The 16,845-nt window shown below is 36.4% G+C and overlaps 1 protein-coding gene across 4 annotated transcripts in view; it reads left to right on the forward strand.

The window, feature by feature from the left end:
* pdlim5a (PDZ and LIM domain 5a) overlaps positions 1-16,845 on the forward strand; it is a 56,425-nt gene that overhangs the window by 9,892 nt on the left and 29,688 nt on the right. For all 4 annotated transcript variants that reach the window (XM_008418501.2, XM_008418502.2, XM_008418503.2 and 1 more), the window contains exon 3: positions 5,985-6,136. In XM_008418501.2, the coding sequence (XP_008416723.1) occupies positions 5,985-6,136 (152 nt within the window). The remainder of the gene's footprint in view (positions 1-5,984; positions 6,137-16,845) is intronic.

Below are 16,845 nucleotides of genomic sequence, written 5' to 3' on the forward strand. Positions count from 1 at the left end.
TTTATTTATGTCATCACATGGACTTATATAAAGTTTTATACATTTTCTTTTCATATATTTATTATTGTTTTTCTTCTTTAGATATATTGACTTAGAATGATTCCAAATAATGTACAGGAATAACCTGGTGCCGTTACATGTCAATCATCAGGGGGGGCCACTGGGGGGACCAATCAGATGACAGGGGGGGCACTGGCCCCCCCTCTGGCTACGCCACTGCATGTTACATCCAACATATTTCAAGTAACCACTTTTGACTCTAGTAACACATATTTTTAAGGGCTGCAATTTCAATTTAATGAATAGAATCCTCTCAGGCCAGAGAACCTTTACAACCCTGGCAAGAACAATACAACGGAGTCATAACACACGCCAGTGAATTCACAATGTAGAGGACAGTGTAACCTATTGTTAAATGTTGCTATAATGGATTTTCCACAGAAGCTGTTAATCTCGTTATGTCTCCTCAGCCTTCCTCCCAGGATGGCTGCCTGGCCTCAATATGTTTGTTCCAAACAGTGGATTCCAAGGACTCACAAGAATGGAAGCAAAAAAAAAAATAGTTTAGTTTTATATTAGTAACTTTTCTCCTTACTTTATGTCAGTTAAATGCAATTTCATGGCTTTTATAATTACTGCCATAAAAGTGAAATCAAGTGAACATCAAAATGAGATTTATTGCTTCAGCTGCTGTTCTGACATTATCATCCGTGCAAAACTTTATAAATGCTTCTGCCACAAAAAAAACAACAAAACAAAGCAAACAAAAATTGCAGACCACATCACCTCATTTTCTTTAATGAAGGACTGAGCATATTTAGCCATTGGCCGCATTGAGTCCCCACAACACTTTTGAGACAATGTCTCTTCAACACCAATCTAAAAGTCTGCTTTTTATCCACCTTTAAACACCAACAATCACAGAGAAACAATGTTGTCACCATGGTTACCTGATGTAATATCCTTGATTGTAGTGACTGTAGTCATTATAAATAGATATGATTATGGTAGTGCCCTAATTTATTCCTCATTCAGTTTGTCTCTTTAAAATAACATTATATACAAATATTTCAAATGTCTTGTTTTTTTATATAATTTTTTGTGCTACTTGGATTTCTGTAATTGATCTAAAATATATTTATATGCATTTCCAAGAATGTTAGAAAAACATTTTCTATCCAAATTCGATTGGAGCTACTGTCTTTTCAAACATTTCCTTAATATGTGTGCACATATGAACACACTGTGTGCCTATACAGTTGCATATATCTCTCTCTAAGCTGCTGTTCAGTGTCAAACTGATTCTGACCAACATTTACCTTCTTTTACGCAATCGCACATCTGCATAGTGTTTTTTTACTCCCTAGTAAATTGCTTGGTTTCCACTGCTTTGCTCCTTGTCCTCTAGTTATTTAATTTAAGAACTTTGGGCTTGTTCATTAATCACAGCCATAGTGTAGCAGAGACTGAATAAACATCTTTAAGATCAAAACATTCATTTGGTAAAGAAGTTAATTGGATCTGATTTTACAATTATTCTTTTCCAGAACATGAAACTGAAATGCCTTTTGTTGCCAGCTTCAGGGTTAAAAAAACAACAATGAAAGCTGAAAATGAACATTTTGCTATTTGGGATGATGAATTGTGAGGGAAATATTGCCTCGCTGTTAACATGTTATTGATGGATACATCCATGTGGGATGGCATTTTGTCTGCTCTGCTTCAGTGTCCTGCACCTCTTTAATCTTTTACTTAATTTTTTTCTGCCGCGTCTCTTTTCCTCTTACATCCATCTCACTCACCTCTGTATTTTCCCTACTTCATCTTTTTAATCTGTCTGGGCCTCTCCATCTATAAATATTTAGCTTTTTTTCTTTTGCTAGGAAATAAAAAATAGTGTAGCTATAACACAGTTGTGAGACAGAAAGTCTTCTTGTCTTCTTTGTCACTTAGTGTATTTTGAAACCAGGAATTGTTCAAGGCACTCAGACCCATCATTGTGCCTATAAACCAAACAACATTGGAACCTTTTAGAAAAGTCTGTGCTAAAAAAAAAGTAATACGTCTTAAAAATCTAATGTCGCTGTAAGCATTTTAGCAAGTTTATCTGTCAAAACAGACTTCAAATAGGCTACTTGGAGTCTAAATATTTTAACTGACTGCAACAAATTAAATGTTTTTTAGACCAAATATTCTCTTTTGCCCCAAACTGGAATAGCCTGATGTTTAAAATAGATGTTTTTGACTTATCTAGAAAGTTAACAGGCCAGCCTAAAAAGTAGTTGTTTGTCAGAAAGCTGACCAATAAGTTGATTATAACCATAAATTAAATTCTGTGTTATTTTGTTGATAGGAGAACCTTTTTTGGAGTGTGTCACTATAATAATCAGCCTTCAGAAAGAGGCCAAACCATTCATCACTTAAAAGCTCAGCTTGCTGGGAATTAGCCAATAAACACCAGAATTATAAACATAAACCTCTTAACCCAGAGAGACTAATTGTACCACAGATCTCTCCGAGATGAGTTCAGGAAGCCGGTCACAGGCTCCATCCATTCATCCATTTTCTTTACACCCTTGTCCCTCAGTGGGGTCGGGAGGGTTCTGGTCACAGGCTTTTTTTTATTTTTATAAAAAGTCCTTAAGGTAATTATGATAAAAACACCATTGTCAAAGAGGATAATTTCTTTGACTTATGAATTCATGGATGGCAGAAAAATTCATTTTATTGATCAGAACTTCACCTTTAAGATGGCTGAGTATTCATATTCATATTTATCTGAACAATAAATGATATCAACATAGTAATGACGTTTTCAGGACCAACATAATGATGGAATCCATCCGTCCGTCCGTCCGTCCATCATCCATCCATTAAAACAGTAGATGGAAATTTTGCCTCATTAATGAGATATCAAAAGACAAATGAGTTACAATTAGTAACTTTCTTTCACAACTGTAACTCTGTCATGACCATTTTTTACAATGTAAAATACAAGCTGTCCAGACAAAGGATATACACTGAAGAAAACATTCCTGAGTTTCTGATCAAAACTTCATCACTGATTCAGTATTAGGTTATGCTGTTACTATGCCGTTACCTCTTATAATGTGCTGTAGTTTTCTTTGCTTATCTATCTTTTATCAACTCCACTGTGTAAGTGTGCATACTGCTATTCTTTGTCACAGCCAAGAGGCTTAAATCAAACACAATGGGAAAGCTGAGACTCCAAACCTCTACAAACAGACTGAGATTATACAAATTTCTACTTTTGATTTTTACAATAATTTGTTGAACTGTGTTTGATATTAAAATTAAAACTACTTTTATCTCTGAAACCTCTCTATCAACCTAATTAAAATCAAATGTTTCAATTTGGAAACAATCATTTAAGCAACACAACTGACTGCTGATACCATTAAACGTATAACTTAAATATCAAGTCTATGCAATGCAAACTAACCACTTTTATTTTATAATATTGCTTCCTTAAGCCAAAGTACCTCTTACGTCTCATGACTTGCTCCTTCCTCTGGCCTCCTCTCCACCATCAGAGGAGGTGGTGGAGTCTTCTTTTCTAAAAAAGAAGACTGGAATTCTTTTTTAGAATTCCAGTCTAAAAAAGAGACTGGGATTCTCTTTTTTAGTTTATTTTAATAAAAAAAGTGAAGCACTAATGTTTAAAATAGAATGAGCATTTGTGTGTACTAGTCATAGGTACAGCACTATGAGGGGAAAACTTTGAACTGGACCTTTTGTGACTTGGTTCAAATTAATCCTGAGGTGGTTAGTCAAAACACTCCCCTGGAAACAGGTCAAATGTCCTGAATTAAAAGCCCACACATGTACCCAGTGGCATTCTTTTTTCTTCCCTTCTCTCTCACTGTTTTTAATACAAACAAATTTAATCAATGTTATGGCTGCACCCTCGTTACTTGGTTCTTTCAGCTCTATGAATCTAAGAGTGGTGGTGAGGGATGTTGCGTGTGTTGGGCTAATATGACTATAAAAGGCTTGGGGGCTGCAGAGCCTCTACACTAATCCGGCGGCGCAGCATGTTTTATTGGCCGTGCCTGTCTGTCTTTCTTCTCTATGTGTGTGAGTGTAGATTTATGTGTTTGTGTGTAAGAATGTTTCTGTGTGTAGTACAGACAATAATACAGGTTAATTTACTCTACATCCCTTGAGTGCCTTACTTACTACAGATAAAAATGTTTTCTTTTAGGAACACAAAGTTCAACATTAAGACTTCATAGGCACCAATTAGACCAAAGCTGATTTTTACAGGTGTGTTCACGAAGCAGCACTTGTGGTCCTTTGTCGTGGAGTTGAAGGAAACACATTCATTCATTCACATTTGGACACATCTAAGGAAACAGTGTGACCAAGAATGGTTAGAGCTGCATCTTCAAGTTCTGTCTCTTGGGAAGTGACTTACACTGTTTCTCTATCATGAACACAAAAGACCCAAAATTGAAACAGCCACTGTACTTGATTTCTTATTTAACTCTATAGAAGCACTTCAGTTTTGCTTGTTTGATTGCAGTCCATCATCACTAACAAGAACAATCAATTTTCTTGATGATGGTATGGTTTTTCAACACAGCTATAATTTTCAGCTCATCTGTAAGTATGGATCTAAATATTAAATGACAACAGTGATACTTCTATTTGAACTGTTTTAAATTAGCCATTTACCTCCAAGGTATTTTTGTACTAATTAAAGTCTGTCTAAATATTTTGAATGTACTGAAAGCATTGACAGGAAGATATTAGAGGTTTATTTTTACTTTATTAAGCCTGTAAACCTGACAGCCATCAACTCTTGTTTCCCCACATTGTTTGTTCCAAAAATGTTGACATAATGGCTTTTTTATGAGTGATTAATTACTTAGCTTCATCTGTACAGCAAAGTAACAGTTCAGGGTGTCTGTTGCCTCAGGCATTTTCTTACACAAGCAGGCACATTATGAAACACAGATGTTTAATTACTGGTGCTTCATTTGCAGTTACAGACATCCTGAATTAGATTGAAACACTTACGCCTCACTTCCCACACACACACATAAATATTTTTTTTCTATCTTCACAAAGACTTTGCATCGAGTTCCAGTAATTTTTCACTCACTTCTACAGCCTAACCCTGACCTTTACTCTAAACATATCCATTACCAGCACAACCATAAAAAGAACCCAAATGCAGAGAGGCTGAGGAAGTGAGTAGCTTTGAAGATTTAATAAAAAAAATTAAAATATGAACACAGACTTACGGGGAAAAAACAAACCAAAAACATGGGCACACAGGTGCCCATAGAGAGAACACAAAACAAAAGAACCAACCAAACATAAAGAACCAACAAAAGCACTAGTCACATGACCAGGAAAATAGGATCTAACAAGAATTAACAGGAGGAGCCAGCAAGGAGAGGCTGAGAAAGAGTAGTATATACACTGGAGAGCTTGATTACTTGAACAAGGACCAAATTGTTAATTAGAAACAGGCTGCAGGTGTGAGGGGACAGAGAGAGAGAAAATGGCACAGGGGGTGAGGGAGAGTACACAACAGGGGGACTAAGAGTAAAAATGAATAACTAGACACAACTAGAATCACTAAATAAGGACTGAACTAAAGCAAAACAGAAACAAGGCTAATCTCATCAAAAAACCAGGGTTTTGGGACCCATAAGGAGCACTTGGTCCTCACAGCATATGTGGGGAAAGGAAAATGGTCCTTGCAATGTATCATCTACAAGGCCACACTCACATTGTGAAACTCAAACAGAATGTTGGTAAAAAATCCAACATTCATTATTATTTCCATTATGTACTTTAATACTGACTATAAATATGCATCATGGATTACAGATTCCCCTTAATGTCTAAAACAAACTGATCATATCTACAGGTGACAACAGCAATAGTCACATCACTTGAAAATCCTGAAGATGTGTTAAATGTAACTTTAGGATTCTGTGTTTCCACAGCTGTCGGATGGTGGGAAAGCAGCTAAAGGTGGTGTTGCAGTCGGAGACACGGTTCTCTCCATCGACGGTGTTTCCACTGAGGGCATGAACCACCTTGAGGCCCAAAACAAAATCAAGAACTGCACCGGGAACCTTAGTCTCACTCTGCAGAAGTAAGCAATGACCCCAGGCTTGTTTGTTTCTCTGATAAAAAACAATTTATGTTACTGCAGTTATGTACAAAAATGACAGATTGTCTTTGTCTCCACGAAATACACAGGCTGACCAAGAATACTTTTAAAGTCAAAGAAAAATTACATTTTTCTGTAACAAATTTAAATACCTTCCTGTTAAACTCCGAGCATCCCCATCCAGGCAGTCAATCACTGTTGTTGCAGTAGTGAGTTCTTGTTAGTTTTCACACACACTGACACCATTAGTTCTGTTCAAACTATTCATTCCCTGATGGAAAGAAAAATAACTAAAACAACAAGAACAGAATCTAACACGTGGATGACCAACTTTTCCCGAAAGTCTAATTCTAAACTGGAATCCTCCACTGTGTCTATGATTTATCACAAGCATTTCTGCTAAAGAGTGTGTATGTGTGGCTTCATCTAGGCTCTCATGTGGTTTCAATTGTCTAGTTCTCTGGCAGCAAAAGTAGACGTGTGTGTTTTTACTTAAACACTGTGAGATGTTCAAGGCTGCAACACATTCCCTTCATAAAAGAATGAAGAGCATTAAAGTAACCAGCCCATTAAAAGCATAGCATATATTATTGTAGAAAAATCTTATGAACTACACAGTTTCCTTTTTGTGTGTCTTTTCTTGTCTGAAATTCTCTTCTGAGAATTTCTCTCCCTCTTCTGAGTTTCCCGTTTCACTCACCCCCTCCACATTTCAGCCAGACCGAGCACGTCTTCTAATCTGCATCCAAACAATGACAAAATGAAGATGTTGACATTCGGCCTAATGGCAAAAAATGTCTGCTGCAGTAAACATAGCTTTGCCTTTTATAAACCAGTGTCAGTGTGGGGCTTTCTCTTGGAGTAAATCATTGTGAATGAAAGATTTTTCATGAAATTTATTGAATTTCTTTCTTCAATGAAAGAAAACTTAGATGAAATTCAAAATGACCAACAAATTGCTTTTTGATGTGAGATTTTCTTTTTTGATGGCTAGCTGTTTTTAAACTCATGATGATGGATATATTGTCTTATGAGAAACACGGGGAACGTACAGTGAAAAATTACATAATTTTTTCATATTACTACCACAAGTTTGAATTAATTTTATTGTTATTGCACAAAAGTAGAGCATTATAGTGAAAGCGATATAAAATGATATCATTTCTTGCCCCCAAAATTTCCTGAAAAGTAAATCCAGTGATACCGTTGTCTTCAAAAGTAACTTATTAGAAAATAAAATGTACTTTTGAGTAATTTAGTCTCAGCATATCAACAGATGGGCTGTGGAGGCCTGGGAGGTTGCTTAATAAAACTATATTTGTAATGTAAACTATTACAATGGATGTTACTCTCATGAAAACTAAAATGTTTTCACAGTGAGGCACCACTTGTATTCTTGCATGTATGAAACAATATTTCAGATAGAGTGGTTGTATGAGTTCAAAACTTAAATAGCTTGTGTCATGTTTCACTCTAAAAAACAATTTTTTGCCAGACTCCCAAATAAGTCTAACCCAATGTAAGACGGGTTAAACAAAATATGTTCTGTGACCTTGGCTTACGGTAAAAACACATTTGACGTTTCTACATATGCATATAGAATTTCTTACTCTAGAGATATAGATGAAACAGTTTACCAGCTAAACTTACAATTAGAGGTATTAGAACCATAATCATAAAGATTACAATGCTTTTTATTCATTATTTTAACTCTATAAAGTCAAAATGACTAATACATTTTTAAAGATTTGATTTACACTTTATTTATAAGTGTATCCGTTTCTGGGTTTTTATTTAGTTTGTTGTTTGGCCCTCATTTGTGCTTTGATGGACACTTTGTGTATTCAGACAGTGTCACACTGGGGTCAACATCTGGGCTTTATTGAGTTTAAACAGTGGAACAAACCTCCTCATCCCGTTGTCTCTTTTAGTTTTTATGGGAGTCACTGTGTTCTCTTTTTACTTCTCCTTTCCACCAGCACATTTTGATTGGGTTTGTCAGAGGGTCACATAGCAAATGGAATGATAACAGTGAACAGACAGAGAGAAAAGTTAACGATCAATGTGTCTCCTGAATGTCTTTAAAAGTAGATAGCTTATTTATTTTCTAAAGGGTTAATTAGAGAACTGATGGATGACAGATGTGTAAAGGACAAGATATAAAAAAACACAAAAGTAAAATGGGACCATTTAACTAAATGAGAATAATGTGTACTGGCTAATGAAAAACAATTTAAAGTGGGGCAAATGATCTTCGAAACTGATCTACCTCCATCAAGTAAAAATCTGGAAAAGAGATGAAATGTATTAGTTCAAGACACTGCAGTGCGTGGTAGTAGATTTACTCACAGTCCAATTCTTATTGAACCATCTGAGAGGCTTTATTTCTAAAGAAATATGAAATGTATCATAATATTAAATTTGTTGTGCTTATCAAATGAGATGTGTAAAATACCCAGAATGTCTGACCCAAGCCATACAGTTCTTTCCCTTCAGACTTCCAATTTGTTTGGCAAAGAAAGTTAGAAAGAAATTGTCTAAAAAAGTATTTTGTTATATTTTTAGTATTTAGCTATTAGAAAATATTTTTATAATAACTGACATGCGCAAGTTTTTGTTCTGATTTAACGATGCTCTGCTCTGGAGAACCCGAACAACTCTGTAAGTTTGTTTTTTGTTTTCACGACATGATCTATTAGAACCAAAACCAGAACCCGCTACGACGAGCTGAATAATAGAGCAGAAAATGTCCAAAGAGCTAGCAAAGAAACCACAGGCATATTTAAAGAATAGACGCCTCATGGACAGCTCTGGCCTATTGTCGGTGACATCACGTAGAGCTGCCATCTTGGAGTGGCCCGCTCCACTCGGTGCTGTTAGAATCGCTAAATACTTAACAGATTATACATATATATATATAATCTGATATGAAACCATCTAAATAGCTCTCATTACTATTACAATTATTCCATTTAGATGTACACCAAACCATTAAACTGTTCACTTCTTCCAATTATTCTATTCCTCAACAAAACCACCTTTGTATTTTGCTGTAATGTGTTTCAGCCATTAGTGCCTGGCTGAATGCTTTATTCCCTGTGGTGAAGTCTTTCTGAAGTCTCTGACTGTTTAACAAGTCTCTCTGTGTAGGTGTTTTGATTCTTGTTTGATAACAATGGGACATCCATAAGGTTCAGGGTGATAGCTTGTACAAACCAAGTGAATACTAAGATTGTTTGTATGATAGAGAACCATAGCATGGAGTAAGATTAGTCTCATTGATATATGTATGATTATTGAACAGGAAACTACACACACACAAAAGGGTGAAAGCAACCTTTTGTTTTATTCTTCTGGGTCCATTTCTCTTTTATAATTTTGGAGTGTTGTGGCTATTGCAAAGGAACCCCACAGTGTAATTGCTGTTTTTGGCAAGCCTTTTCTTAGCATTAGGTTCAAAGTTGTGAAGTCTAAGTTTACATGCACACAACATGTTTATTCAAAACCTGTAAAGATGAACTGTCCCTGATCTGCCCCTGTCTATTCATCAATCAGTAGAAGTGGAAATATCCCAAACAGCTGTGAGTTTCTTGAGGTTAGGTCTGCAGTACAGGAAGGCAGGAGGTGTATTTGGCACCGACGTTAACACTACATATAAAAACTAAGTCTGGAAGTATCTCTGCCATTCTTTCCAAAATTGTAATGATATTTGGAGCAACGATGGCTAAGGAGGTCAGAGTTTGAAATGCCCCAGGGCAACTTTTACTAAACTGTAATTGTGTTAGCCATGCTAGCACCGAGTACCGTGTATAAATCCTAGGCACATTCAAACCCTCAAAACCATGAATGCCTGACTTACCCAGCCTTGCAAGAACAATAGCCATCAGTGATCTTCTCCACCGCTATATTTATGCTGAGGGTCTGAGGATCTGCTGTTTTCCTCATTGACTGGTAGCATTTAGCTGCAACTTGCACAATGTTAGAGGTATCGCGTGGCTAAAACATCTTGATGTTGTCCATAAAAGATGACATGAACTTGTTGGTTCCCTTGTCCATTGTCGTGGCTGATATTTTGTGAAAATCCGGCAGAAATGCTAAACTAATCGACTCAGAAATACTCTGCAGAGTTAGTCGAAACAAAAAATCCCATAGAAGCTAAGCTCTATGGGATCTACGAGGAGGCTAATGTGAGACATAAAGTCACGTGGGACTTTCCAGGGGCGTTTCTGGACGGAGCTTGGTAAGGTCCATTGTTTATGGCTCTGATTCTCATTTGGGGAAGTTCATGGTTATGAAATATGAATGACCACGATGCCTGTTCAAAGCAAAGCAACTCTGAGCAGTCTCGTCCAGATAAATAATGTTTGTCTGACTTGCATAACTTCATTTCATAGCTTTGAAATATAAGTAGATTATATCTGGTTGAAAGGAGCTACAAAGTGTCCTAAAGTCAGGAATGTATTGACACATGAAGCATCCTATGGGAGCTGGTTCCTTATTGGTACCAAGAAAAAACAAAATCATCATCTCTAAAATAACAAAAGCATGAAATGGCTTTCTTGCTTAAATGTATTGAAGTGTTTCACAGGAAGTGTAATCTGCTGTCAAGCTCACCTCAGCTTCATAAATTTTGTTTTACAAATTCTTACCAGTCATAGAAAAGGGTAATAGAGAAACTGAACATTTGGTACTGACTGCTAAACTGCTCAAACCCAAGCAGCTGCAGAGTTATTTTAAGTTCTGAAGTGGAAGTAACGACAGACGAGGGGTGTGGCGAGGGAGGTTTACAGAGTTGAGGTATACGATTTCAGTTTGTTTATGTTGGAGTTTATGTTTCTGGCTTGTGCATTATATAATGATGTATAACAGTACTGCAAAGCTTAACCGTCTAAATACAGAAAACAGAACAAAACAAAACAGTGTAGGCATTACACTCTGATTGAGGAGCATCGGTTTGAAGTAAAGACCAACATGTTGGTCAAAATTTTATACCCAAAGGCAGCCTCAGTTTGCCACTAGAGATATTTGCATCAGTCTCAGCACCATTGTCAGATTTTTTTTAATAGAGACTTTCTGTGCATCTAGAATGTAGTTTCTCATAAGAAACATGAGAAAGCATAAGTTACATAACTGGCTGTTTGATTTATGGAAGGAGTAATTTGGTTACCTGGTTGTAGGTAACACTGATACTTTAATAAAATGACATATAGCCTATTTTTAAACCCCCATTGAAACTGGACCCACTTTGCTTACTTCAAAATGAGCTGCAAGTACACGAGCAGCAGATTGGAATAAGTCTCAGAAAAATAAATATTTGCACAGTTGCATTTATATTGTACCTGTTGGCAAACATTATTGAAAAAAATAACTAAGTATAGTATGCCTTTATGTATGCATACTATGTTGTTAATGTAGACATGTTGATATTGACAGTATTGCTGTTTGTAGAGTAAAAAAGACACATTAATCTCTGTAAAAATACAGTTAAGAAGCTTATTTATGTTCCACTCACTGTTAAGTTGTATAACATCTAAAGCTGCTAAAATCTGCAGCTCTTTGCAAATCTTCTGTACTTATCGGTCCCCTCTGTGCAGCTGCCATTGTCAGTTATTTGGTTGTGATAGTAGCCAAAGATGCTCCAAAGCCAAGAGTGTTACCCTGGGTCCACCTGTCTCTGTCTCTCACCGGTGTTTGGAAGTTGCCAAAGACCATCTAAAACGGTTGCTGTCGTCTTTGTCGGGACCCACTGAATCCACCACTGATATCTTAATGCCAAGAGAACAGAAAGCACAGCTTCATACACCTGTTTCTGCATATCCTTTTTAAGTCAGTCACTTCTTGCCAAATAAAATACAAATCCTTGTAACACTATAGTCAGAGAAGTTAGTCCATAGGTTTTATGAAGCCAAGGACATTGTGTTAATATCATCGATCTTTGGATTTCTTTTTTTATTTCTTTCCTCTCTTTGCCAAATACATCTTACACTCAGCCAAAAGCACTCATCTTCATCCTTGCCAGGATTGTTGAATGATCCCCAGCAGTTTCTAGAGTCATCTGCTCCGTCTTAAAAGAAAGATAAGAAGCTATATTTCTTATTGTAAATGATGAGTATGTGCATTAAGTGAGTTTAGGAGGACAGCACTCATTGAAACCATAAGTTGTATTTTCTGTAGACTTGTTTAAAATCAGCATAATGACTCTTTGAGACACAGTGCATAATTGTTTTCCCAGACATGATTTGCCATCTTCTCTCATGGACCTAACGTTTAACTTCAGGAATTTCAGTTATCTACTCAGACTGTGCAGGACTTACCGAAAAACTTACCGAAAAGTAAGGATGTTAGGAATGTTTGGGAATTATTACAAAATAAGGCAAAGGTAGTGATGGCAAAGGTTAAAGCTTGACTTTAAATTCAGACTAAAGATTAACATTCAGATGAGTCAGTAGGAGGGAGTCGAGAGAAATATTGTTTACCCTACCCAGTTTTGTAAAAGTGCTTTTAGGTCTACATGTAATTAACAAACACATTTTTGACTAAAGCTCCACTTTGAAATCCAACAGTTTGGGCAGCGTTCTGGCAGAGAGCAGTAACCAGCATCGTTACTGTAATGTGAACTATCATTTTCCCAAAAACGGTATAATTTTTTATTTTAAATCATTGTTTCAGTACTTGCAATTTCACTGATATGTAAAGCCTGGAAGCATCAGAGAATATTTCAAATGTGTTTGAGTCAAATGCAGACAAAGCAACGAAGCAGGGAATGTGTCAGACAGCGATTGATTCAGAATCAAAAGCAATACTGCTATGACTCCTAAATATTCATGATAAAAACAATGTCACGAGATTTTGCATGTATGTGGGTGCATGTCTAAGAGTTGCTAACTCTTATTGATAGCTACCTTCGTCAGCAGACCTCAGACCAGATGCTTGCTATCGGACACACTTCTTTCCCAGCTGTGGATCATCTTGATGTACACCGTCTTTGTACTGAGAAGTAACCCCAGATGGAGTCCAGTCCATTTCGCCTCTCTTTTTTCCTTTGATTTATGCACTTTGTAATTTCTGCTTTTGCTGTTTTAAAAATTACAGCAAGTTGCCAGACATAGAAGAAAAAGTACAACAGTAAATAATATGTTTCTTTCTTTTAAATTCATGATAAACAGGCTGTGGACATCTTATTATTCATTTGTTTGGCTTACTTACATTTCAAAATATGTGGATGATTTGATTTGGCCCCCTGAACTCTTCTGTTTTTCTCGTGCCATCTCATTATGTAGTTGGTTTGCCAAAGACGCAAAGAGTGCTTGTTCGGTGCAGAATCCAAATTTCTGGTAACAATAGCCTTAAATTTAAGGTGTTATCTGTTTTGTGTAATTCAAGCAATGTAATTTAGGAGACATGTTAAGTACGGCTGACAGTTTGACTTAGATGATCCCGCATTCAAGAAATCTCTCTGCTCCTTAAAGTGGGTATTTTTTTACTGAGACATTCATCGTGCTTGTCAGGCAGCATTCTGGTTGCTTTAATGCAGAGTGCAGACATTTCTTGTTTAGACTGACTGCCTGAATGGCCAGAAATGGATTCATTAGTTTATTCGGTTATACTTTAAATCTCACAGAGCTGGAAAAATGTGGATTTCTTAAAAGAGGTTAGATCAAGGATTAATTATAGCAATAGAAGCTTAAAACCCCGCACAGTAGTGTGTATAGCAAAAACCCCCTTTTTTGTCTACATTTACAGTTTAACTCATTTTTGACCTCCACAGCAGAAACCCAGTGAACTGGGCCTAAGCAGAAGTTTAGTTTATTTTACACCTCCATGTTTGCGCTTTCATTCACATACATATTGCTTTTTCCGGCTGAAATGTTGCTAGCTCCCTTTCCGCCCTTCTCCTGACTCCTGCTGTGTTGGGGTTTTGGGTTGTAGTGCTGACTAGCAAGCTGCTGGAAACATTACCTTCTTTCTCCTGCCTTTGGCAGGTTTTAGCTTAATGTGTCTGCTTCCTGTCATGATTTGTGTTTAAGACTCCTCTGGGTACCAGTTCGCTGCTGAGTGTTTTTGTTAGACAGTGAAATGTGCCAATTTGTTGCTATGTTACCGTACAAAGCAAAGTTGTGGCATTTTCTGTCACCTCATTAACTTCATGTAATTAACCTATAAATTCTAACAAGCCATGTTGTAACGTCAGTGGTTTACCTACAACTGAGGTATATCAGACGTGTGTAGACATATATAAACAACAGGTCAGGTCAGGGCATGTAGGCTACATATCTGTGTAATTTATCAAATAATGTACCATGTGGACAATGGGAGTGTTAAATAAAATCAGTCAAATCAAGTCAATGACTGAATAACTTAGTTACAAAAACATCCCTGAGTCAAATGTTTAAATCCAGTGCTGTATTCAAAGTGTCTCATAGGAAAGGTTATTTTTCTCACATATTCTCATGCTACACTAGGTATGATGAAAATCAAAAAATGGTTTAGTCCATTTTAAGAAAAATGTGAACCAATACGGTCAACTAAGATTCTGAAGTAAAAGCCACAATTAAAACAATCTCAACAAAACTTGACAGTGGAAGACTGGGGAAATGCTGTTTGGTCTGGTAGTTATTCAGTTAAGCTGCAGGATTCCTGTTATTGGTTGCAAATTTGGCATGAACCCATGTATATTTATTTGCTTGTAACATTGATTCAGACTAGTGCAATAGTGTCAGTATATTTTCTTGACACACTTTGGCCCACCCAGTAATCTCTTTACAAGGACAATGTACCCATTTTCTGATGGTTACTTCCAGCAGGCTAATGCACAATGTCACCGAGTTTATGTAATCTCAAACTGGTTTCCTTGAACAACACAATGAGTTCACTGTTGTCTAATGGGCTGTACAGTCACCAGACCTCAGTAGATTAGAGCACCTTTGGGTTGTGGAGATTCACACTATGTGCAGTAGACAAATCTGATGTAACTGTTTGATGCTATAATGTCAAGGTAGAGCAAAACTATTAAAGCAATATTACTATCACCTTGTTAAATTTACATGCTTCAAATACTTAGGGCACTTCTAGAGATAAGGTGGTTTTCAACCCATTCCTAAAAAGGGTTAAGTGATCAAATGGCCAGTGAATATATGAAACCTGGCCATATATTAAAAACCCATTTGCTTTTTGTGAAAACAGAAAACTGGATTTTTGGTTTTCCCTAAAATATTACTAAACATTCCTGAACTCTTCATCGTCTATCTTTTCATCTTGTGAGCTCTACGTAGTCTTACACACACACAAAAAAAAAAAAAGGCTTTGATGATCCTTTGCATTTAGAAACCAAAGCATTGTGGCTGTGATAGTTCAATACTGAACCGCTGCTTTTCCTCACGCCTATTTAAATGAGTAATGTTATTGGAGGGAAGCTGGTGCAGTTTTAGCATGGACTTTTTCCTCTGTCTGGTCAGTGTTAGGTTAGACATCCATGTGATGTCATTCTCAGTGAAATGCCTGCAATGGCTTCTGCTAAGATAGTAGTGGAAGGTAGACAGATAAGGAATGTGCACAACATCACAAAAACCCACTTGTACTCTTGACAAATTGTTAAGCACTTGAAAAAAAAAAAATCTTGTACCCATAATCCATTAGCATGAAATCGGAAAACCATTTTTGACGAGCTTGAGGGTTAATTTAAAAACCCATTTGACATTAACATAAAACATATTTCCACTGTGTATATTTAATTGCCTTAGTGTGCTAAAGTTTGTTTTTTCCGTTTAAAAGTTACAGTACGTATAAATTCACCAATTGAACTTCATATGCGAATAATTAGTAATATGTCATCACTAAAGATTGTTCTATTTTATTCTTTAGTAACGGCAGTCCAATACATGATACATTACATTATGGGTTGTTATTCAAGATTTAAAATCAAGAAAATTGAAAAAAATAAATAAATATTGGACCTAAACCAGATAAAAATATGAATAAAAGTTATATAATGCAAAATTATCCAAATAAAATATTACAGAACAGGAGCAAGAAAAAGGAATGGCCAAACTGTTTTAAAGCAGAAAACAAACCTGGTTAGACATACTGCGTGTCTTTGTGTGAGTTTGCATTCATTAAACGGATTTCCAGGCCAGATGCTATGGAGGGAATAAACTGTTCCTTGTAGTCTGTGTTATTGCACTCATCCAGTAAAATTTCCTGGGCTAACCTGTCACGGCTGAATTCACTGTCACCACACCCAGCACACCGCCTCACTGTATGTGTGCTTTTGTGTGAACGCACATTGACCGGCTTTTGTACGTTCACTCCCAGGAAAGAATCTGTCAAATAAACAGCAGGACGATTCTTTAAAGGTTTAATTTATCGTAGCCTACTATTTCCTGTGCTTAGCTTTCTAAAAAAACAAACAAACAAAAAAAAGTTTAATGAAAAGGAAGAACTTTGCATGAACATGTACAGCATGAAAAATGTTTGATTGCGTGTAATGTTATTTGGATACCTGATTGGGTCATTTGCGAAAATAATGAATTGCTCCTTGGGAGATAATCCACAACATACCAGCAGCATTTACATCTTAAAATGCATTATTTTATTTAAATATGCCTCCAATGTGCTATTTAACTTGTCCTTGATACTTTTTTTTTATGTTTTGTGCTCAACTTTCTACATAAGTTGCAATCAAGCCCAAAATT

Source organism: Poecilia reticulata, linkage group LG9, assembly GCF_000633615.1.
Source record: "Poecilia reticulata strain Guanapo linkage group LG9, Guppy_female_1.0+MT, whole genome shotgun sequence".
In the NCBI taxonomy this organism is placed as follows: Eukaryota; Metazoa; Chordata; class Actinopteri; order Cyprinodontiformes; family Poeciliidae; genus Poecilia; species Poecilia reticulata.